This window comes from Juglans regia, chromosome 1, assembly GCF_001411555.2.
Source record: "Juglans regia cultivar Chandler chromosome 1, Walnut 2.0, whole genome shotgun sequence".
Lineage (NCBI taxonomy): Eukaryota > Viridiplantae > Streptophyta > Magnoliopsida > Fagales > Juglandaceae > Juglans > Juglans regia.
The window spans coordinates 21,974,531-22,000,032 of NC_049901.1; the positions used below are offsets into that span (position 1 = coordinate 21,974,531).

Below are 25,502 nucleotides of genomic sequence, written 5' to 3' on the forward strand. Positions count from 1 at the left end.
CTGGATCCGTCATAACGGAATTCGAGCTTGAATAAAAAATAAAAATCTCGGTCAAAGCACTCGTTTATAGAAGTTATATAGAAGCATTCAAGATAGAAAAATCTTTATATGTAGGATTTATAGAAAATCTTTATATATAGGATTTGTAAAAGATGCATTAACGAACAACCAGAAACAAAAACAACATCAACAAATCAAACACTCAACTCTCAAATCACTAAACTCATCTCAATTCAAAATATTTTTACACGTGGGACCCACAATATTTTTCAACTTTTCATAACTACATTTAAATTCATTTCAAACACATCTAAACTCATCTTAGGTGGGCTCTACAAAACTCACTCTATCATCTTAACTCATTATTATTCATAAAGAATTCAACTCATCTTCACTCAGCTCAACATTCAAACTAGGCGTATTATTACCATGGTTTTCTAGTATGGCGCTTTGAAAACTCAAGAAATTAGCTCTTGCAATAGTCAAATAGGGGAGAGCATGGAAGGCAACGTTGATGTGGAAAGGACTGTAGCGAGGCGATTTTGATGCTGCAGTCTGAAGCATTCATGTATTTTGGTCAATAGTTGTTGCTAGAGCTCTTCTAGAATTGAGGGTTACTTCATTAATATATAGCCAGAATCATTAGATGGTCAACGTGCGAGCTCAATGCGCCCTGGCGAAGGCATGCCTACATGTTGGCTCATATGACTCGCAAAGTGGCAACCAGAAAATAGGGGTTGCCGACTTGATGTAGGGAGTGTGGAGGGGCTACACATGTAACTAAATGGTGGCTGAATCTCCGGCGTAGTTGGTGGAAAACCAATGACTAAAGTGGGAACAAGGAGATCTACACCCACTTCCCCATCCCTAAAGTGCCATCAAAGGGCAAAGCAGAAGAACCTCTTGTGAGAGAGCTCTTGGAAGTGGAGAGGAGTTCCCCCCTTAGACGGCTAAAAGTTTAGAAGAGAGAGGGAGTTGTACGGGTCGAGAGAGTCTAGAGAGCCAAACACTCAGAGAAAGTTTTGTATGAACGCCAATGGACTCAAACAACCTTTATTTTTAACAAGAATATGCTCCTAAAAAGGCTTGTAAGCTTGTTGTTTTTCAATGCACTTTAGTCCAACAAAGAAATCTAAATCATCGAAAGAGGGAAGATTGTGTATTTTGAAGAATGGTGTTTAGTGCATGCTATAGCTGAATGTGGTGTTGTGGATGTTGTCTGCTAATATGCTCTACTTTGCTTTCGTTGCCTATGTTCTAATATTTACTACATTGTCTGTTTAGCTTTGTCATGTTGTGCTATGCGCCCCATATGCTATGAATTATTGGTTATAGCTTTGCATCGTTGGGTTGAAGAACCTTCCTGTAGTAGGACTCTTTTGAGTTTACCATTTATCCAAAATGTTTGTGTAGCGCATGAAACTCACCCCAAACCTCATCAATATTACTTTATGCAAATTGCATTGTCCCTTTTCTAAAAACATAAATCAAGGGATAGGAGGATGGGTCTGAGATGTTGGGTGGTCTTGGGCCTTCTCAACCCCAAAAGCTAGTTTAAGAGGTAAGACTTTCTCTCATAGTTATAAACTAACCACCAGTCCCTTCCACAACCGATGTGGGACGATACCAACAATCTCCCCCTCACACGTTGGGCCTTGGGTTGGAGCAGCAACAACCCGTTTCTCTCGCGGATCATTGGTAATCCTGGGCTCTGATACCACTTTGTTGGGAGAAATCAATTACCGATTTGGAATAACCAAATCAATCACTAAACAGCGGAAATAATTTTCTCCCACTTTGTGTGAACCTGTTAGGAAGCAATTAAGTAGAGCATAATATAAACCAAAATCACACATAGAGACAAGCAATTTTTTACGCAGAAAATCTCTCTGGTGTTGGAGGAAAAACCACGGGATCGTAATCCACCCAAATCTCCACTTTCAACAAATAATGTATATAAAATTGTTCTCTCTAGATAGAACTAGAGGCATACAATCAACAATAATCTCAAGAAACAATTTCTTGGCAACCAAACATTGTGATTAGAAGAGATCTCACCAAAACGCATTATTGTACACAACCCCAAACACTACAAATACTGCTCCAAATCTGGTCTTCACCATTCATATGGTAGAGCCTTGCCTCATGAATGTGCCTACAAATTTTCAGCTCAATCGGACCAGAGACGACTCTAATCAAAGAGTATGACTGAAGCTGGACGAGCTCCTCTATTTTGGCTACTGTCTTTTTCTCTCCTAATATCACGCACACATTTTTCGACTTTATTTCTAATGATAGTAGCAATTAGGTTTAAGACCTAATTAATCTAGGCCTAAACCCTCTCTTCATGTGGGCTCAATGATCCCGCATGGGCCATCCTCCATATAGGAGGGAAAACCCAACACAAGAAATCTCCCCCTTCCCGACTATGTGGGAGGACTCACTATCTCAGCGATTGAGCAACAAATCTTAAGTTTCTCCCTCGTTATAGCCTTCATTAACATATCAGAATCATTATCATTAATGTGATTTTTTTTTCAAGTTCTAACAACACACAGAGACAACCCACTTTGCCTTATGTTTGTCTTCAATGGCTTCTGCATAATACTCAGGCTCTCCCCCATCAATCATTAACATATTCTTGTTTGTAGAATACCCAGTGAAAGGATGTCGATCTCTAGTAGACCTCCAAAGTGAAACATTTGGTGGTATCTCTGGTTCTGGCAACTGATCAAGGATCTCATTATGTAAGGGAGCATCTACATCACTTGGGCTCTGTTGGTCATCTTGAATAGCATATTCAACCTGTGCTAGCAAATTTGTCAATGGCACCAGACCTAAGTTAATTGAATCATCATTGCACCAAAACACTGCTCTATCTGTCTTTTCAATATCTTGTATGATTTGATCTCTCATAAACATAATGTCTTGGCTTCTCACTAGTTTCTTATCAACTAGATTATATAATCTATACCCAAACTCTTCCAGACCAAAACCTAGAAAATGCATTGCCAGGTCTTCACATTGAGCTTAGACCTCTCATCCTTGGGAATATGCACAAATGCTTTACATCCAAAGAAACGTCAATGATCATAGGTAACATCCTTGACAGTCCAAACTCTGTCTGGTACAACGAACTAAAAAGGAACACATGGTGTGAGATTTAAAACATGTACACCTACACTTAGAGCCTCACCCTAAAAACGATCCCAGCAATTGTGCCTATGAAAATAAACATCTCACTTTATCGATCAGTGTTCTGTTCATCCTCTCAACTAAACCATTCAACTGAGGAGTCTTTAGAGGTGTCTTTTGATGTCGAATACATTGTTGTCTGCAATAATCATTAAATGGGCCTGAATACTCTCCCACATTATCAGTTCAGATGCACTTCAGTTTCTTTTGTAGTCTGGCTCTCAAATAAGGGTTGAAATTGTTTAAACATTTCTAAAACTTGATCTTTTCTTTTCAAAGTATAAACCCACAACTTTCTTGAATGATCATCTATGAAACTCACAAAATACAAGGAGCTGCCAAGTGTTCTTGTCTTCATAGGGCCACAAACATCTGGATGCACTGGATCGAGTATACCTGACCTTCTTCTTAAAGGAGGAGAACTTTTGAAGGAAACTCTATTCTGCCTACCTGTCAAATAGTGAGTACATTTTTTCAAATATGTACTCTTCATTCCAGACAAAATATTCTTTTTAGCCAATATAGTCAAGTCTTTCTCACTCATGTGGGCAAGTCTTTTATGCCACAATTGTATTGTGAGCTCATTGTTTATAGCATTAATAATGCTATTGGAGAGCCTTGCCTGAAGCATGTACAAGGTTGAAACCTTATTGTCTCAAGTTATAACCATAGCACCCTGTAACGACCTGGCCCAATATTCTAAGGATAATTATATTAGGTCTAAATTATATTGATGGGCTATATAGGAAAGCCCAATTGCAGTTTTTGGACAACCATGAATCTAAAATTATTATGGTTGATTAGAGAATTTTTATTGGGCTAAAGCCCAGTTAATATTTTTGGACCAAGTGAGCTTATATTTAATCGGTATGAGGCCCAAGAAATTAATTATAAGCCAAAAGTACAATACCTAACCCATGTAGCCCGTGCACATGGACGTCTTTCTGCCCACTATGATTTCCTACATTGAAGGCTTTCCTAAATTCATAACTGACTGAACTCCAAAACCCTCAGTATATATATATATATATATATATATATATATATATATATGCATGTAGTTCACATTTAGTGCCCCTGAAGTAGGACTGAGCTCCAACTTCGACAGAGTAGGAGTAGTCGTTTCCGACCTCCGACTCTCAAAGGAAAATTGTCGCTCTGACTCCGATTGGAGGTCAGAGCTCTGACCATTTATTGAGCTAACTCGAGGCCCTTTTTCGACTTCTGGGCTCACCAGAGCACAATTCTGAACCTGTAAAAAAAATAAAGAAAAATAATAAAAAAAACTTAAGTACAATAGTTTAAAAACTAACTAACATGTAGCCATAAGTTATAACAGTCTCATTTATTACAACACTGAACACTAACTTAGAGATAACTACATAAACACTAAACATTGTAAACATTTAACAGCATGTGCACTTGTGCAGTAAAGATTTCACTCAATGGTCATACCTGAAATGAAGATAGAAAGTCACAATCAATACAAGGAAAAAAACTGATAATAAAAAATTGAACACTATAAAAGTAGAATTTGATTCTCACCAATAAAGAGGGTTATAGAAAAAAGAGGAGCAAGCTATAGTGAGAATTATTAGGCCTCGAGGTAAGAATGATTTCACTCTTTGTAGGCTTCATTCAAGTGACTGGGAAGATTTGAATTCATGCCATGTACTTGAAATGTATTAAATTAATTATGCTTCTAATCCATATGAACTTGAAAGAAACCAAGACTTAATGATTTGTAGCTAGCTTCAAAGAAAATTTTCTTCTAAGCATGATATGTAAATGTCTAATAAGAGAAATCTTTGGTCTACAAAATAAATCACAAAAAACTAATTTGTAAAAGTTTCTTTGAACACTTAGATCTTATGATTTATTACATTTGGAGTGAGAAACAAAGTGAATAAGTAATGTCTATAAAGTACAATCTACACAGCATAGCATAAAAAACAAATGTGAATAAGTTAATAACACTATAACAATATAGAATTCCCAAATTGAAAATGAAAACCCTAAAACTACCAATTAGCAATTGATGTTGTGACGACGATGTGAAGACGGCAATAAGGCAAATGGTGGTGCGGCACTGCGGCAACGGTGGAGTGAAGAAATCTGTAGCTACACCGCACCGAAGGAAGAGGAACAGGCCAACCCAACGTCATGAGAGAAAGAATCAGAGAACTTATGGTGAAAGGGAAGAAGAAATGAAGAAGAAAGGCAACAATGCCTTTTTCTTTACATAGCAAAATGACGTCGTTCCTATTTAAATGGAACGTCATCATTTAAGTTAGGAATAAAAAAAACACAGATGCAAAAAAATTCAGAGTTTGGAGTCGGAATTAAAGTCCAGGGGGACTCCAAACTCTAACTCTGACTCCGTTTAAATTTTTAGAGCCACTCCGATTCTGACTTTGATTCCTGACCACGCCGACTCCGTTCGAATCAGAGCGGAGGTCAGACACAGTCGGAATTCTCAAAGATTTGCACAGCCCTACCCTACAGCATGTAGAAAATTTCAGGCACTGCTAGGGTTGTCCATGACCCATCTGGCTACCAAGTATAGAGATCACATGACAACAGAATCATCTTCAACTTAGAGTTGCTACCGCAGCCACTGCCCAACGCCTTCATTATGCATGGTTCCTCCACCGGTCACCCTCACAAAATGTCACGCGAACTGCTCCCCATGGATGTGAAGACCTACTCTGCTGCAAGGTTCGCCTATAAACCATCATGAACCCCTCAGTTAAGTCCTCTATTTTTCATCCTCAAAATAGAGCAGTTGATATGAACTCGTGGGAATGGAATCCCTTGAACCCACAATCAATTTGAAAACTCACAAAAAAAAATCAAAAATCAAGTCAGTGGATGGAGAATTTAGACCTGTTGAGAACTCATTTCAAGAACCTGGATCATATTAAAATCTAGACTCGTTGAATAACTTGCCTCAAGAACCCAGATTACAAGGAGAAATGCCACAAAAGTTGTGATTTACCTTTGATAAGTTCAAAAGTTCAATCAAGAACAAGAGGAGTAAACTCAACTCACAATGAAATTTTAATATTATCTAAAGAGCTTGTGTTGGACGACTACAAGGAATTGAAATACCAAAACCCCAATTAACTCTAAGCCAAAACAAGGCCTCTTTTACCCAAAATGCCTCTGGATGAATAGTGTTGCAGCTACAGTAACGCAGCTATAATAACTCTTGAAACCCTAGTTCAACAAAATAAAACATATGTGGGCCAAGCACCCTCAAGCTGGATTATTATAGACTAATTCCTATAACTAATAAAATAAATTCTTTAAATAATTTAAACAAATTGAAAACCTTCAATAATAATAGGCTCCAACAATAACTCTAAGTCATGTCTTCCACAACTTGTATCAAGTGGATCAAAACTAGTTCTCCTTCTTTCTAGCACATCCTGAGTGTTGGGCTCTTATTAGACTCATCCCAAGTGGATTGCACCAATTATTACATTGCCTCATTGATCTTCTTGGCTCTTAACCTTGTAATTTGCCCATCTAGAACTTACAAATGATCTTTAAGACTAGGTCCATCTTGGTGCCCATCAGCAGTCACTTCGACCACGAAAGGCCGCATCACCTTAAGGGACCAACAACCATAACGGGAATCACCCCAACGCCTCGAGATGATGCCGGTGAACACCATTACCGAAGCTAGCATTGCCCCAGGCCACCAAACACAAACCACCTTGCTTACATCGTTGATAACACGTAAATCACAATCCCAACGTCTCACAGCTTCGCACCCCATGGCTTCTCCTCTACTCCTTGTTGTATGAAAGAAGGAAGTTTGGTCTAAAATCTGGAAGCTAGTTGAATTCTTCTACTCATCATCCATATATCAAACATTTGGTAAGAGAGAAAAAAAATACTAAAAAGTGTGATGTATAGTATGTGGGAATGATAAATAGAATTTTTCATATATATATATATATATATATATATATATATATACACACGCACACGCGCGCGCGCGCGCGCGCGCACACACACACACCCACCCACCATAGAAAGAGGCTTATTTTCAAATTTTTATTCTCATTCTATCCTCGTGATCCACCGTCTGTTTCATGCGGTGCTTAGGCTTAATTGTCCATTTGTCTTATTTTATATGCGTGCATTTAATTCTGCAACAGGCAACACGTACAACTTTGCGTCAGATTATCGTCTTTGATGCTAATTTGTCACAACCAAATCACGTTTGCTGCCCATGCAGCTAGAGTCGTACACCCTATCGAGGGTGTAGCACGAGAATGGCTCACCAATTGATTTTTTTATTTTTTTATTCATATCTTTAAATAATTTAAAAAATTTCATAATATTATTAAAAAATACTTCCTTAATCATTAATTAAAAAACAATTCTCGAGATCTATCCTTGGTAGGAGTAGCTTTTCTCATGCAACTTTCTTCTCCAGCAAATCTTTGCAACTTTCCTCTATCTCCAGAGAATCGCATGGCACCTAGATTTGAGCCAGGACATGTTGATTTGCGCCAGGTTATCCCATCTTAATATACTGAAGGAACTGACGGAACTGACACAGTTCCAAAACTCTCTCTATGCTCTCAGAACTATCTCTTGCTCTCTCTCAATTACTATCGGAGGAGTTAATATTGGCCTAGCCAAACTTAGGGCCCAAGGACCGTCCACCATAGAGGATAACTACTCAAATGAGCCGCGTGGATCGAACGCGGCCCTAGCCGCCCTATTTATTAGGGTGGATAAACCCTCATGTTATAGATATGGATAACTTGGTGATTAGATAATTCTCATACGTCAGAGATAAGCCTTGTAATGGCTAAGCATTGTGCAAAGTTGATCAAGTTATGGTACACATCCAACATTCTTCACGCCTATATATAGGGGTAACACGTAACCCTCGAATCATTTTATTAAACATTCTTGAGTTATTATCCCTCACATATTGCTTACTTAGATATCAAAGGTGTTACAGACACATTGTGCCGCCTACGTAAGGACTTGCAGATTAACGATCACAACCGGGACATGTTCTTTACAACTACCATCACCTAAGACTGTTCATCTAGGCTAGGTTTTTTCCTGGCCCAGTCCAGAACCCAAATAACCTGATTATGGGTTTCGGCCCAAAACAAACTTGGGCCGGTACCCGCATAGAAAAACCCAGGTACACCGGGTTTAAAACCCAAAACTCAGGTTTTTTTAAAACCATTGCCAATGTAAAAAACAATGTCGTTTTGACACTGAGAGTTCAAACCCTTCAGTGGCCAAAACCTTCAGAAACCCTCTCTTGCGCTGAAACCTTCTCTCTCTCTCTCTCTCTCTCTCTTCTAAACCCTATCTCCAGCCATTCATTCTCTCTTGCATCGAAAACCCTAGCTCCCATCATCAGCTTTCTTCTTATTTTTTGCCTCATTCTCTTTCTCTCTCTCATCTAAACCCTACCCTAGCTCCAGTCGCAACCACCCTCATTCTATCTTTCTTCTCGTTCTCTTCCTCCTCCTTCTCACCTTTCTAGCTTTCTTCTCGTTCTCGTTCTCTTTCTGTCGACCCTCACATGTTTGGTAGTCCGTCTTTTTATGAGATCCTCGATGGGTGGCCTTCAAGAACCACCATGGCCCAGCAAGACATGGCTTTGAGTTCTTTTTGCCTTTATGTTCTAGATCTGCTCTAAATCTGATCTCATAATTCACATTTTTTTTTCTATTTATTTGTAGATCTTAGAATCCTTGATGTGCTCTGATATCTAGGTGTACAACATTTGCTCTTGACACAAATATGCAAGCTATTTTTGAGGATTTTGTAAAGAATCTCTCTAGAACAATAAATCAATAGCTCAATAATAATATGGAATAGAACTGAGAAATTACTTCATTCAATATTGATAAAAGGGATTGTTTGATCAAACCTAACCTCCCATACATACTTAGCAATTTAAAGCATTCAGGATGATACCCTTCTACTCTTTTTCATCCTCATATACCAGACCCCTCGTAACAGACTCTGGATTCAGCTAATCTGACCCATAACAAGACAAAACAAAAATAGTAGTAATAAAAATGCCCCGTTTGATTTGATACCCAAAATAGTGCATCTGACACCAACATAAGGACAATAGACTCTTATTATTAAAAACGGTGCGCATCACACCATATTAAAATGATAGCACTCCTTAATCCCAAAACACAATGTTCCGTCAAGCCTCCAAAATGATATTCTCCAAGGACTTATCAGAACGTCGTCGTCTCAGGTTTCCTCTCTTCCCACTTAATCACTTCACAACTCCTTCTGCATACAAACACAATACTTCAGTTCGTGTTCCTTCCCCAACTCAGCTAGGGTTCATAACAATTTCTCCTTCCTTACAGTACCTTACCCACAAGGTGCTGATATCGTTGTTGTAGGTTCCACAGATTTTTCCATGTGTTATCCTCATCTGTAGTACCTGATCATTTAATTAACACCTCAGTTACAACCCTATCTCCTTGCCGCATCATCCTGCGATCTACTATGGACTCCAGTTCAGGTTGCACCTCTCCATGGCCATCGACTGGAGGAAGAGATGCTAATGGTTGGATTTGAGCCTCAATCTTCCTCTTGAGGCAAGAAACATAGAAGGTTGGGTTGATTCGGGAAGAGCTCAGCAAGTTAAGACGATAGGCCACATCTCCAATCTTTTTGTTCCACTTGGAAGGGCCCATAAAAATGAGGTGCCAGCTTGAGGTTCCACCGAGTGGCTAAGGACTTCTAGCAATAGGGTTGCTGTCTCAAGTATATCCAATCTCCAATTTCAAACTTCCTTTATGTTCTTCTTTTATCTGCTGGTACTTTCATTTGGTTCCTTGCCATGTCCAAGTTCTCTTTTAATATCTAGATAATATGATCCCCGGTCTGCAATGTATGATCAACTGAAGCATTTATTGATGTCCCTCGTACATATGATAGCAGCTATGGTGGGGGATACCCTTATAGAGCTTCGAATGGAGTTGGTTTTATTTGTGTAATATGTGGTGTTGTACCACCATTCGGCAAATGATAACCATTATGCCCACTTCTGTGGCTTTAACCCTACATAGCACCTAAGATAGGTTTCCAGACACTTGTTCAAAGCCTCTGTTTGACCATTTGATTGGGTTGGTAAGCAAAACTTTGATTGAGAGTTGACCCCTGTAAGGAGAAAAAATCATTCCAAAAAGAACTAACAAAAATAAAGTCTCAATCTGTCACAATGGTTCGAGGTAAACTATGTAGCTTGAAAACATGGTTCAAGAACAAATTGGCTACCACTGATACAGTATAAGTGTGGGAGAGGAGTATAAAATGCCTGAACTTAGTGAACCTGCCAACTACAACCAGGATTACATTTTGGCCTTGAGACATGGGAAGTCCCTCTATGAAATCCATAGAGATGTTTGTCCAAACTTTCTGAGATACTGGCAAGGGTTGTAACAGTCCTGCTAGTGAGGTTGTCTCATACTTCACAGCTTGGCACGTGTCACATTCACGTACCAATTTCTTTACATCTTTTTTTATCTATTTCTAGTATAAGTCCCTTTTAGCTTGCTGATAGGTCTTTAAGTAGTTTGAAAGTCCCCCAAAGGGGTGGTTATGAATATGGTGCAACACTTTGTTCTTAAATGTCGATTCAGACACCAACACCATCCTACCCTTCTTCAATATTAACCATGCTGCAATTGAAATCCCTTTTGTGGAATTCTGTTTTCCTGCAAGTTTTTAAGGGGTTCCTTCATCTCATCTGACTCCTCACAGCTAGCCTTAAGTTATTCTATCCAATCAAGTGTAGGAAAGGAAATCATAGCTAAGGACTCTTCCAAACATTCAATTTCCTCCCATTTACTAGACAGTGCATTTGCAACCAAATTTTTCTTTCCATGTTTTTTGAAAATTACAAAGTCATACCCCCATCAATTTACTCAACTATTTCTGTTGGGCCACAATTCCCACACTTTGTTCTAGGAATTTAAGCGCTTGTTGATCCGTCTCAATCACAAAAGACTAGACTAAAATATAAGGCCTTCGTTTCCTCACAGCAGTCACCAAGGCTAAGAGCTTCATCTCATAAGTAGAGAGAATAAATGTCTTATCCTTGAGTGCTTTACTCATAAATAACAGGGGTTGTCCTGATTGCATTAAGACTACCCCCATTCCCCTCCCACTTGCGTTGTACTCGATAGTAAATGGCTAGAAAAAATAGGTAACCTGAGAACTAGGGGCCTTGTCACTACTAACTTTAACTCTGTAAAAGCCTTTGTTGCTTCATCATTCCACAAAAAAGATTTTTTCTTTAGTAAGTTTGTAAGTGGGATTGCAATAGTGCCATAGTTCTTAATAAACCCCTTAGAGATTTCACATTTGTTGGCGTAGGCCAATCTAACATTGCAAAAACTTTATTGGGATCTAACATCACCGCCTTTTTATTGATCACGCGCCCCAAATAATCAATCTTCGAAACCCCAAACTTGCACTTGGATAACTTTGCGTACAACTGATTTTTCTTTAAGACTTCTAGCACCCTTTCCAAGTGCTCTAGATGGTCATTCCACCCCTTGTTGTACACTAGTATGTCATCAAAGAATACTAGCACAAACTTCCTCAAGTCTGGCAGAAACACATGGTTCATCAATCCTTGGAAGGTTGACGGTGCATTAGTCAACCCAAACGGCATCACTAGGAACTCATAATGTCCCTCATGAGTTCTAAACGCTTTTTTTGCCACATCTTCTGGCACTACTCTAATTTGGTGGTATCAGGACCCTAAGTCCAGTTTTGAGAAGACCATCGACCTATACAACTCGTCTAATAATTCATCAAAAACCGGAATAAGAAACTTGTCCTTAATGGTTTCTTGGTTAAGGGCTCTATAATCCACGCACATCCTCCAACTCTCATCCGCCTTATGAACTAACAACACGGGTGAAGAAAATGGACTAGTGCTGGGTTTTACTACCCCTGTTTCCAATAACTCTGCTACAATCTTCTCAATCTCAATCTTTTGGTAGTGTGGGTATCGATAAGGCCTCGCTATTGTAGGTTGAGTGCCTTCCTTTAATGTGATTTTATGGTCCTGTACACGGGAAGGTGGTAACCCTCTTGGAACCTCAAAGACCCCGTGAAACTTAGTGAGGATTTGCTGCACATCCCCTCCCCATTGAGTGTTCTTATCACTGTCTTTTCCCACCAGTAGGTGTAGGAACAGCCCCTTCCCTCTACTCACAGAAGTCATGAGTGACTTATGATTGCCTTCCATCGCTAGGCTCTTCAAGCCCAATCCCACCAACTCAACCTCCTTTCCACCATACACAAACTTCATAGTAAGTTGGGAAAAACCCCACACAATTGGCCCCAAAGACTCCAGCCATTTAACTCCTAAGACCACATCACAACCACCCAGGGACAATATATAAAAAGCAGGGATAAAATGAGTACCATGGATGTTTGTCTTGATTGACTGCAATATCCTTCACTGTTGAGAATCTACCCGTTTGCTATTTTTACTGCCACCTTTTGAGACTTATCAACCAGCAACCTTATTTTCTTGGCAATAGAGGGATCCAATAAATTGTGTGTACTTCTGGAGTCAACCAAAATCACCACTTGCTCCTTCCCAATTCTTCCAATCACTCTCATAGTTTTAGCACCAGGTGTGCCCGTAATAGAATTAAGTGAAATTTCAGGTTCCCCACTCACTACCTGATTTTGTACTTTCCCCTCACTATACAAATATGAAACTAATTCCCCTTCTTCCTCCTTCTCTTCTGCCTCATCACTGCCTTGCAGTAAATATATTTTAGGGATCTTACACACATGGGCTGGATTCCATTTCTCTTCGCAATGATAACATAAACCCTTCCTCATCCATGGAAATCAATGAAAGTTTTTTAGGACTAAATTTTTGCACCCTTGTGCTCCCTTCATCAGTCTGGGTATGCGTGTTAGAATAAGGCCATGCTGATACTAGTACCGCCCCTTTTTCAGTGCTCAACTTAGTAAATCACCTCATACTGGTCAGATACTCCTCTTGAATACGAGCTAAGCCAAAAGTAGCATTTAAATTTAGAGGGTTAAACATACGGAGTGGTAACCTAATCTTGTCCTTCAACCCACTGAGAAAACAACTCAGTTTGTGGTGGTCTGAGAGTCCTCGTAGTCTGTTGGAAAGAGCCTCGAACTGAGCTTTGTAAGCGGCTACTGAGGATGTTTGATTAAGACGAGTAAGTGTCTCCATTGGATTGTCGTAAGCTGTCGATCTAAAACGCACTAACATGAACCAAGGTCTCCCAACTATTAAACTGACTCGTGTCTATCGCATCTTGGTACCAAACGAGAGTGTCCCCCTCCATGTGATAGAAAGCGATTAACATGTGTTGTGCTGTTGCTGTTTGGTGATACTCAAAATATTGAGATGCCTTCAAAATCCATTCAGATTTTTCCCATCAAAATGAGGGAAGTCCAAACGTATCCCCGCTGAAATCCTCCTTTGTGTTGACTTTGATATGTATCATTTGTGACTTGCAAGTCCCTGTTGCCCATGGTGTTCTGATTAGCCACCAAGGAGAGGATCATGTCCGTGAGTTGGTCAAGCCTACCTCGCACATCCTGTAGGTCCCCATGCACTTCCTGAAGACCCCTTCTCCAGACCATCTATTTGCTTCTGAAGGCCATCAACTTGCTGCTTGGAACAAGTAGCCTCTGCCATTAAGGCATGTCCGTGAGTAATGCCCGAATCCGGGGTAGCCCTTTCCCTTTTGGCGGCTTCACTCATCTATCAGTATTCAATGACTTAACACTATGTCCATACATAATACTATGGCATTTTAATTCGGCTATAGTTCGCCCCCTTTATGACTTGAACTTGTGACGCGGTCCTTGCTCTAATACCAATTGTTAAAGACCCAGCCATTGATCCAAAAGCTCTAGGACTGTTGGATACCAATTTGGTTAAGCCTTTAACCCTCAAGATCATAATAGTTTTTGAATATGAGGTCAAGAAGGCTTTCAGACAACTTGTTTTACAGGTACGATGTTCAATTCTCTAGATTTATGGGAACTCGTTTATGTTTGATATGATTCATCTTGTTCTGGCTATTGTTGATTCTGTTTGATTGGATTGGTTATTGTTCCATTTTTTAATCTAAGGCCAAGAAGGCTTTCAGACAGCCGTGGTGTCTCTCTATTTCAAGCTTTCAGACTGATTTATGCACGCATTGATTCTGAATATGAGAGGTGTGCAAGTGAACGTATAGATATATTGCTATTCGTTGGTTGGACTTAAACCATTGATTCAGACTGATTTAAACCATTGATTCGTTGGTTGGACTTAAGAAGAATGATTAACGTCATGTACAAGAAACTATCTTTCTGTTCTGTTCTGTAATTTTTTATTGTGCTTAATGGTAGAAAAAGAAAGGTAGAAAATAATATGTTCGAAAATAATTGTTTCTGTATAACTAATGAGACTAGAAATTAACCATCGACTATGGTAATTTGACAATGATAAAATTTTTGAATATGTGTACTACTTTGTATAGTTTTGGATTAGCTGCTTCAGGTTGGCTGGAAAAAGATTAGTTTCTCTGATTGCCAATATGCATTGCAAGTCAGATATAGCAGCATATGTGTTCTTGTGAATATCATTAGTATGCTAGTCCTAAATTCCTTTCACTCACTGAATTTACTTCCTTTTTCATAACTTCCTGCAGCGTCAATAGCAAGCCCCTATTCCAATTTTAAATTGTTCCGGAATCAAAAGTTCAAAAATGCTGGAAAGTTTCTGACTTTGTCTGAATTTTAGCTTTAATTGGTTGAGTGAAGTTTGGGTGCAGATCTATGGAAGATGGAGGTTTTAGTTGTGGTTTACTCTACTGATGCTTGTTCTCTTCAAGTTGTCTACAATTAATTTATGCTGGTTTGTGCTACATCAAAATAAATTGCCAGAAAATTTGCAGAAAAAGATATTAGAATCTGATGCCATGCCATCACCTCCGCACACACTGCCAGACAAGCTCAACCACCGCCTTTACCATCTTACTTCAGCTGTTGACTGTACTTATGGTAATATCTTCTTTTCTCTTGCTTCTTTCATTTTCACCATGAATGTCAATAGATTTACCTTGATCAAAGCTCTCATTCCCTCATTCAACAACTGGTTTTGGGTGATGCAATTTCGTTGGCGCGAAGAATAGACAGAGAAGCTATTGTGGAGTCGTGCTAAAAGCTTATCTTGATATGATGGCCTACGTCGTGGTGTGGTCATTTGTACCCGTTGAATGGTCCGGGTGACGGATTAGATTTAGGGCATAAATTCTGGCATTTGCTTCGGGTTAGATTTCTCTTTTCTTTCTTATTTTTTCCTTTACGTGTGTTCTTCACTTTACCATCTCTATGGTTTTCTAAACTAGAAGTGTTCACCTCTAAGCAAGCACCTTTGAGAGAATATGGAAAGGCAGCATCACGGAGAACAAAAATACTCACCGGCGTCACCGCCCATAGGAGCACCGTGGGAGCAAAAGTACTCGTCACCTCGGCAAATTTGTAATGTCCCGTGGATTTTCTGTGAAAGCCTCCCGGGAGAGCTTCATTACTATATATATATTTGGACTGGGCAACCCAATACAAACAGGGAGCGTATTGTATGTGAGGGCTTTGCAAAATGGGATCGTTTGTCTTATAGTCAAGGGTGGTGAAACTGAAAGAATCTTAGTTCTAGTACAGGTTACAGTTTGGATCAAATTCAAAGTTGCGCATGAATTTGAGAAATTGCAATGGATGATTAGAGTATTATCTTTTTATTATTTGCCCAAAAAGAGGATAGAAACTTTAATAAATAAGTCGACTGATACTTTTTTTCTGTGGCTGCTCTGCTCTTCAATTTCAGTGAGATATTCTCAAATATTTTATGAATAGTAGTGAAAAAATAATAATAAAATAATAAATAATAGTGAATATTAATGAAAAATAGATAAAAAATAATAATAAAATATTAAATAGTAGTGAGGTATTCTAAAAATACCTGAAGTATTCTCAGTACCCAAAGTAGACCTAATCTTAAATAACAGTTGGCCATTCTCATCTTTTTTTTTTTTTTTCGTCTAGGAAAGGATCCAACTCGAGAGATAACATTTGCCACTAATTCTTAGCATTCTCATATGTTCAAAGCTTAGTCTTTTCCACCAAATGCGGCGTGACATGTTTTACCCAAAATGGAGTGCAAGCAAACGTAAAAATACGACTACATATATCTATAATATCTGGGAAGGCTAAGCTCCTACATCCCGTGCATTTACGATTAATAGTTCACACGGGCGTATTAGCTTGAATGCATTCACTCATTTAGAGGCGTGCAGCAAACTAAATCCAATAGAAACTCTTCCATCATCCCTGAATTGACCAATTATATAAACAACTACCTGGAATCCAGATGACATTAGAGACTAATGGTCCAATCCCATCCAAAATTGCGACAAGAAAGGCACCTGCTATATGTCGATTCTAACATTGGTTTCACCCACCCTGTACATAATTTGATCTTGTAGCCTTTCTCAAGCTGTCAGCTCCTCCTGTGATTTTATGCCACAAGGCGAAATTGCTCAATGTCTGTCGACCCGTTCTTGGTGAAGTTTGTGATGAGCATATTTATCATCTTAGCCAATGTCGACTTGAAGTCACTTGACCTGCGCTTTCCATCATTGTCGTGTGCTCCAGCATCATCGTGTGCTCCATCATTAACAGACCCTACAGGAGCACCCTCCATATATGCTTTACATGCAACCAAAATATCACGTGCTCGATGTTGAAAATGACCAGCAACAAAGTCCTCAAAATACTGCAAATAAAATCTGATGTGAGTTGGATATAGCAAAACGCTGCAAAGTCCTCACAATGCTGCAAATAAAGTCCTCCACATGTATAGAATGCTTAGACATAATAAAATAACCATGGTAAATGAGGCTGAGAAGTGCATAGCTCACCCATGGGATCATCTATTGAAAAGCAAAATATAAGAAGGGAAAGAACTTCCAAGAAAATGAAAATCCTTTTAGAAATGGCATCAGTGCACTCAAGATCAAGGTGGAGGGTGAGGTTATGGTTCAAGATCCACTAGGTGGGGGGTAACCCTAGCGATCAATTATGTATGTGTGTGTGTGTGTGTGTTCGTTCATTTATTTAGTGACAGGTATCTGAGAAGCTGTTGATTGGGCTGAAAGGCTCCCTGCCATAAGCCCGAGTGATCTATCCCCAGGAGAGCAAAAAAGGAAGGCTAGAGGGACACCAAATTGACATAACTATGAGACTTCAACTCAAGCAGTTGAGTGGTATTCAGCAGCAATTAATCAAAGTGTCAAAATGCCTACCATGTGCTCATTGAGGAATCAATAATGCCAAAGACTTTGTAATTAGTTTCATAATTTTTAAAGCTTTGCAATGAATTTGTTGAAACATGTGATCTTTCATGATTCTTGGTACTCATTTTTGTCCTCTAACCTTTTAATTTATGGTCGAAAGTCATGCTCTGCTTGGTTATTCCTATCTGAACCATGGCACAGTTGGCATGACTCAATGTCAGATATGGAACTCAAAATTCATGGCAAAACAATATTGAAAAGGACTAGGCATGACACCAATTAGCTCTGTTTCAGTTTATAAATAAAAAGAGATGCTCGAGTTTCCAGCAAATGAACTAGACACAGACCTTGATAGGTATGATCATGTCTGCTAAACAGCTATCCTGATACCCAATATTTTTCTCATACCAAGCATTAAATAGAGCCCGAACAAATTAATCCAACTGCGCATGCAAGTAAATGCAGATTGATGGATAAACATAACAAATGAAACCACCATCTAAGGAAAAAAAGCTTAAATTGCTAACTGAGACAGTTGTCACAATTTTACCTTTGGTGGTCGCCTCACTGTGTATATCATCGTCTTCAAGGATAGAATAAAAGCATTGTCATTATACTCCATCGATCTTCTTTCACCTTCCGCCCCAACATATGTTGTTTCATAACCAGGTTCATTAAAGAAGGGCTTTGCATTCAGAATCAGAGCTTGTATAGACACCAAAACCTGTAACATGGTTGATTTCTCTGGGATCCACATCTCATTCTGTTTCCCAGTCCAGGTGCCCAAAAGACTCAGGCAGACTTTCCCACAATCATACAAATTCGGGTTCAGTCGAAGGCCACCTGAATAGTAGTACACCATCTGAAAGAAAAATGCTCACAGTTTCTATCATCAAAACAAGATTAGGATTACAGAAGTACAGGCATCATTACCAAGTACATACCGGTGGTGAGCTGGGATACGTAGTGGGAAAGAGGCAATCAAAGACAAAAAGGCCGTCGTGGTAAGGAGTGCCTGCAGGTCCAATTATAACAGCCCTCAAAAGTTCCATTCTTGCTTCATAAGCTCTAACAAATATTGTATCTGCAGAAGTAAAATTGGTAGAGGGAGGGAGCGATGAGTCAGCTGAACAGATTAATAAACATGTGACTGCCAGAAAAGACGGTTCTCCAAAATAAAACTATTTCCTTTTTATATCACACGCTTAATGCTTATGTTTTTTTACAAACAAAAAGAAATTTCTTATGATATTAATTTCACCTTGGCAAATGACCAGGGACTAATAGTCTAAATACAGAAAAGCTTAATTAGTAAAATAGTCCCAATATATTCCTGAGGTTTAATATTTATTCCTGAGGTGTAATATTATTATAGAACAATCTTTACGTATGTGAAGAGTTAGAACTCACCAGGTAAATTCTTCTCTAGCATTTTCCACTCCTCCTGGATTCTCTTTGCCCAATTCTTGGGTGGCTATCAACAAAGAGACAAACCAATTCATACAAGAAACATAGAAATACTGATTATTTACACAATAATTTGTGTGTGCGGGCGCACACTAGTGTGTGTGCATGCGTGTGCAAGTGTGTCTTTGTGTTTGTTGGAGAGAGACACACCACATAAAGAGAGCAGTACAAAATGAAATTTTTTTACATATAAGTAAATGCACAATGTAAAATTACATCCTTTCCAAAAGTACACAACATAAACATATCTATAGGTAACTTCCGTCACCTTCCCATCTGAGAAGCCCATGCGGCTAAAGTGATGATCTGAAAAGTCATCCACAATGTCAAATTGCTTAAACTGTTGCAACTTTTGTATAACGGCGTCCTCATCTGCCTCTACTTTCTCCTTTAATTTTGAATCAGCAGGGATGGATGAACTGCTGGTAGCAGCTGCCTGCTTTTTGCTGTCTGGAATGTCTGAAATAGTTAGAGTTCTTGTTGAAGGCTGTATATTGGCACTTGAATCCCGGTCATTCAACCAAGGAAGAGGTGCCTCTACACCAGGAGGAAAGTCCACCTTATCAAATTGAGATTGCATGCCCGTATAACCATCATCATACAAGAAATCATCATTGTCATCATAATCAGAAACATAATCATCATCTTCAATAAAAACAGCATCATCTTCCCCAACACCAGTGCCATCCCCTTCATCGTCATGATATGTTATATCGGAATTGGAACTATGAAGATTGTTTGAGTTGAGTGATCCTGGTGCAGAACTCTTGAGGTGATTGACACTGTCCGGGGATCCTACTACAGTAGAATTTCCAGGATCACTGGCTGAAGCATCCTGGAGAAAGTAGAAAATTAAATACCTAATGGCACAAATAATATCAGGTCAAAGGAAGCCTATCAGCAAAGCACACGCTTAATCCTGAAAATGTACCTTAACTTGGTCTTGCAAGGTCTCATCATAGGTTATTTTTGTTTTCCCTTTGCTGCCCATGTTGATCTAAGCAACAAGATCGTTTCATGAGTGTGTAGGATATTATGAAAGAATAACTTTTGTCCCAAATAGGCAAATCAAGTAAGCATGGCCACAGAACTCAAAGAAAGATTCCAAAAGTGCACCATAATCATTAACTCAGGAACAGGAATTATACCAGTGGCAAAGGTGTATTTTGCAAGAAAATGCGGTATGGTCTGGGAGTAGCTAAGAAATTTGTACGCTTAGTCTTATCCCACATAGAAAAAAACAACATAAAGTGGATTAAATAACAATTAAACTCTTTAATCGCCTAGATTCATGGAGGTAAAGAACTCGCTGTGTAGAGCAACTGGTCAAAACACCAAACAGCTCAAGCATGCGTATGCACACTGGAACAGGAGTGACATTGAACTGTCTTCTAGATCACCATCAAGGATAATCAGCAATCGGTTGAGTCATTTTGCCCTTCAGAGTCCGCACATTAAGCAAGCACGATACTAGAAATAAAGGGAACTTGCTTTGGAACTTTCATCAGATGCCTTATACCACCTTGACCTTATAAATGATTGACACTAATACTGTTTCATGCATACAAGATAAACTAAAGATTATAACATAAAGCCCAAAATCACACATTTTTGTCTAAGCACTACTGTATACATCTTGAAATTAAGCATGCTAACGAGTATTCCCTGCTCTCAATTCATTCTTCAATATGACTCCATGATACAAATTACAATAATATCAAGTACCCTTTGGCGGTTGAGAGTTCGGGGAAAAAGACTTTTGCTGGTTGGTTTGTAAGAGAAAAGAGATTTGAATTGATCTCCAAGAGGTACTTTAGTTGGGTTTCAACGCCCTCCCCCCGACCTTTTTCCCTCAACTTTCTTAGCAACCAAACAACGGGACTTTTGAGTTTTGACTTCCATTTCCTCAACCTCCTCAGGAACCAAACAAAACCTTAGAAAATGTATGACAACAATTGCAATCAGCCAACAAAAGCAACAACAAAAACCCATAAAGTTCAAAACAAGTACAGATCATAGGCATCACCAGGATCAAAATGAAAAACTCCAAACCAGTCCCACATAAATTAACAAGCTCAACCGACCCAACAAACCCAAACCCAGTAATCATAAGCCGAAATAAACCATCTTTCCTAATAACAACACAACCGATCAAAGGTCCATCGAATCAAACCAAGATCCACCAATCTAGAAACCAACGCCAACCAGAACAAAATGAAAAAGAATACCTCGTCGTGCTTGGGTTTCTTGGAGATCAAAGTCTGGGGAGTTCCAGAGGCGTAATCCTGCACTTCAAGATCCATTTCCATTGTAACCCAATACCTCCCAAGATATTCCAAATAGAGAACAAAAAAATAAAAATAATATAAGTGAGAGACCAAAGTTGGAAAGAGAGAGAGTTCAGTCCGCCAGCCAAAGTTTGCTACCGTAAGAGGCAAGGGAACTATTATAAACTCATACGCCGAAGCCAGACTCGCATTGAACTCGCCAGGTGGCAGTTTCTCATCCGCTCGATTAAATTTTGGGAGAAAATGTAATTTGATTTCGCCAAGTGGGCAAGTAAGAATGGTGCATAGTTTACATTATAATGAAATCGAGTGTGATTTATTAATTATTACTGCTGAGAGGGTCGCATGAGAAATACCAAGATTACCCCTTCGTCTTCTCTTGGATTTTCACATAGGATATGATGTTCCATGATTTTGCTACCAAAAAAAAATAATAATAATAATAATATACTAAATAATGTATCGTATTTCTATTTAAATAAAAATAACTTATGATTTAAGAAAAATATAATAAGTCACATTGCTTAATTAATTGATTAAAGATGACAAGTTTTAGATAATATTTCTCAAATTAATTTTACTTATTTCATTCAATCATAGGAATCAAGTTTTGTTATTGTTCAGGGAAGATTCAAAAATTAATAAATATAGTTATTAGTAGCTTATTTGTACTTTTATCTTATAAAATATAGGGACGAATGAAAATTAAATAATACAAAAAAAAAAAAAAGAAGTTTCAAATCGGTGGAAGTTCAATTAATATTTCCTAAATTAAAGAGGTACAATTGGTTGACACGTAGTTTAATTGGCATGCCCTTCCCCTGCCTTTTCTTTTTTTTTTTTTTTTTAGTAATAAAGTGGAGGAGAGTTGGTGGGAAGAATAATTGGTGAGAATAAGTTGTAATATTTCACCCTTATTTTGACTATGATATATATAAGGCGGCATTTGGTTATCAAATCAACTGAGTTCAATTTAATTTTTAATTAAATTTAATATTTAAATATTTATCTCTTAAATTATTAAATTTAGTTCAATTCAAAATCTTCTTAAAGCAGTCTTAATGGATTAGCCAAATGCCAAAAAAATAGATGTTAAGAGTTATTGAGATAAAATTCAGTCTACATTGAATTAGTTAAATTTCAAATAATTAGAATTTAAGTACAGTAACTTCTAAAATTATTTCCAAACTTGAAGGTAACTGTAGATATATTAAATCCATATTTTCTCTTCTTTCTTTCTCACAACTGCCACTTCCCTCTCAATAAACTAGAAAATTCTTCCTTAATGTGGAGCTGCAACATTACCGCAAGTTTTACTAATATGATGAAATAAAATAAATTAATAATTAAAAAATAAATATTTTTTTAATTTCTAATTATTAATTACTCATTACTGAATAAATAAATAATTCAATGTGGAGATTTTATGTGAATAGTCAAAACTAAATTCATCTTGTATTGTTTTATTATTATATAATAAAAAAATAGTTATTTCAATGTGGAAGCTTATGTGAATGAAATAACTAAAAGTCAAATTCATCTTATATTCATAAAAAATGTCCTTTAATTTTGACTAATCCATTGAGAATGTTCTTACACATGAGACACACAACATTTTCAACTTAAAACATCTTTATATGTGGGACCCACAACCTTTCTCAATTTTTCATAAAAAGTATTAAACTCATCTTAATATCTAAACACACTTTAAACTCAGTTTAGATGGTCCCTACATAACTCCATCAACTACTCAACTCACTATTATTCATAAAGAACTCAATTCAGCTGAGCTTAACTCAACATCCAAACCCAACCTAAAGTTACTCTATTGAATACATATAAGTCCGTTTGGACAGTAATTTGAGATGAGATAATTTTATATAAAAGTTAAAAGTAAAATAAAATATTATTAAAATATTATTTTAAGATTTGAAAAAATTGAATTGTTTATTATATTTTGTGTAAAAATTTAGAAAAATTATAATGATAATCAGATGAACTCGTTTCTATATCCAAACGGGACTATAGTCTCCTATCCAAGATGCAATTAATTAATACGCTAGTGAGTACATTGTTGCATGACCCATGCCATTACTTCGTACTATTTTTGTGTATTGTGTTGCATTATGCATATCTTTTTAACTGTAATTGTGTCTAAATTAATATTTTTAAATAATTAGACATTTTGTGAGTGGTGGGTTAAGAAGGCAAAAAGAATATGGGAATATCTCCGCCGTTGATTCTCTTGTAAATTAAGATAGAAAATTATGATATCCTTACCCTAGTTACATTGCATGGAAATCATTTTTCATTCCAGTTATTAGTTCTTCTATTGTCATTGACTCATTCCAACTGAGACAATGGACTATTAAAATATATATATATTTGAAGGTGAGGGAGAAAATAATTTTAAAAAAGGAAAACTAATTTTAAAATGCAAGAATAAATAAATTGATTTTAATTCTGGCGTTGCTCGGGGTGGTAGCCACCTACGGCCACCTGCCAACTACTGTAAGCAGAGGCCGGAGTTTGCTAGAATGGGAGGATGAGGCCTTGGCCGGTGGCCAAATTTGATAGATCCAGCTCAACCACGGCGCCAATCCATAGTGGCCTCAAGGTGGCGGCCTGACTTGGTAGGCTTTTCTCTTTTCTCTTTTTTAACTGAAGTATTGAAAAATTATAAAGTTTTAATCATATGTGAGTAGGGTTATTGTAAATTTGTAAGCTACAATGGAGAGCTGATGTGTGAGCTCTTTATTGGACGGTGTAATGGACCTGGTTTAGACCAGTTTTTTTTTTTTTAATAAAACCTCTCTTTCATTTCATTCATCAAAACATTATTCAATACAATGCTTATCAAACTGTACATATCTATCAATAACTGTAGGACCCTCCTCTAACCATACCCTTTCCTCTTCACATTGTAATACTAGTTTGGCTACTTAATGAGCTACAACATTGCTTTCTCTAGGCTTATACTGCACCTGTCAACTCTGTCTTACCCTGAAAATAGACTGGCAGGTTTGGGGCTAAAATAAAACACAAAATTCTCATCTCATCTCATCTCATCATTACACATTTTTCAAATCCTCATACAAAATATAATAAACAATTCAACTTTTTCAAATCCCAATACACATTTTTCAAATCCCAAAACAATAATAATATTAAAACTTAATATTTTAAACTTCAAAACAAAACACAAAATTCTCATCTCACCCCCCAAACCTACCCTTAGTATCCTCAATAATCTGACCAAACCATGAATAATTTGGTTCCTGCCTCTGTATAATCCTTTATAACAACCAATGCATCCCCTCCAAATATTACATTTGATCATAACCCAATTTCCCCACAAAGTGTCAATGCCCTCCAGAGAGCATTGAGTCCAGCAATAACGGGGTTATTAACATAATCCTGAGGCATACAGAGTAGCAATCAGTTCCCCATCCTCATTTTTTATCACCACTCATACTCCCCATCTTAGCATTTACACAGTCTAAGGCTGCATTCCAGTTAGCTAGCTTTCAAGAACCCACTGCCTAGTATATATCATAATGGGTGGTAAGTGGATGATTCATTGGTTGAGTTTCCACACCCATTTTCTACAAAATCTTAGGTCATCGACTGCTTGCTCGAGATTAATGAGCAAATTGTCTGCTCATACCAATGCAAGACAGATCGATTTAGCGGACGAGGGATTACAAGAACTATAGAAGTATATACTTTCTACCTTTGATTTTGAGTTTTGCATTTCAAAACTATAAAAGTTGACACATTAAACCATAAAGGTATTTACAATATGCATCCTATTAAGCTCTAACTATTAAAACTAATTAAAAGTAGATAATGTGACATTATCTTTATGGAAAAATCTTAATCGATGGTACAAAGTATCAATTTCTTATAGTCTTAAGTATGTAATGTGTTTATTTTTTGTATATAATATGGTCTAATGTACAAAATCTTTTGTAGTTTCGGTGTGCAAAATATTTTTCTCAATTAAATCTCTATTTCGAACTTTTTCACCATCAAATCATTAATTTGAGAATTTTTTTTATAAATCATGATGCATTAAAATAAAATTAAAGGTTCAAGACTTGGGATAAGCTATCCCAAATGAAGTACTCTTTTTATGGTGAAAGAAATGCTAAAAAAGAAAATAAAAAATCAAACA

The 25,502-nt window shown here is 37.7% G+C and overlaps 2 protein-coding genes across 2 annotated transcripts; both read right to left on the bottom strand.

Moving 5' to 3' along the window:
• Positions 1-11,974: 11,974 nt before the first annotated feature.
• LOC118348494 lies at positions 11,975-13,990 on the bottom strand. Its single transcript, XM_035690324.1, has 3 exons — positions 13,815-13,990; positions 12,798-12,994; positions 11,975-12,594 (listed from the first exon to the last, which is right to left on the bottom strand). The coding sequence occupies exons 1-3, from the start codon at positions 13,988-13,990 to the stop codon at positions 11,975-11,977; spliced, it is 993 nt and encodes a 330-aa protein (XP_035546217.1).
• A 2,440-nt stretch (positions 13,991-16,430) lies between these two features.
• On the bottom strand, positions 16,431-21,452 carry LOC108999571 (putative ubiquitin-conjugating enzyme E2 38). The gene is made up of 7 exons (XM_018976476.2): positions 21,266-21,452; positions 19,969-20,034; positions 19,306-19,872; positions 18,981-19,044; positions 18,515-18,654; positions 18,121-18,432; positions 16,431-17,050 (listed from the first exon to the last, which is right to left on the bottom strand). Exons 1-7 carry the CDS (start codon positions 21,344-21,346, stop codon positions 16,793-16,795), a joined length of 1,488 nt encoding a protein of 495 aa, XP_018832021.1. The 5' UTR covers positions 21,347-21,452; the 3' UTR covers positions 16,431-16,792.
• Positions 21,453-25,502: the final 4,050 nt, after the last annotated feature.

Excerpts from the sequence above, each read along its gene's own strand:
- LOC118348494 (XM_035690324.1), bottom strand. The coding sequence starts at position 13,990 with ATGAGTGAAGCCGCCAAAAGGGAAAGGGCTACCCCGGATTCGGGCATT. Across the intron at positions 12,995-13,814 it reads GGACCTACAGGATGTGCGAG|TGATGAGGCAGAAGAGAAGG; the intron begins GTAGGCTTGACC and ends ACTGCAAGGCAG. Across the intron at positions 12,595-12,797 it reads GATTTTGGTTGACTCCAGAA|GAGTTAAATGGCTGGAGTCT; the intron begins GTACACACAATT and ends ATGTGGTCTTAG.
- LOC108999571 (XM_018976476.2), bottom strand. The coding sequence starts at position 21,346 with ATGGAAATGGATCTTGAAGTGCAGGATTACGCCTCTGGAACTCCCCAG. Across the intron at positions 18,655-18,980 it reads GCTAGAGAAGAATTTACCTG|ATACAATATTTGTTAGAGCT; the intron begins GTGAGTTCTAAC and ends TTACTTCTGCAG. Across the intron at positions 17,051-18,120 it reads CAGTGAGGCGACCACCAAAG|TATTTTGAGGACTTTGTTGC; the intron begins GTAAAATTGTGA and ends TTTTATTTGCAG.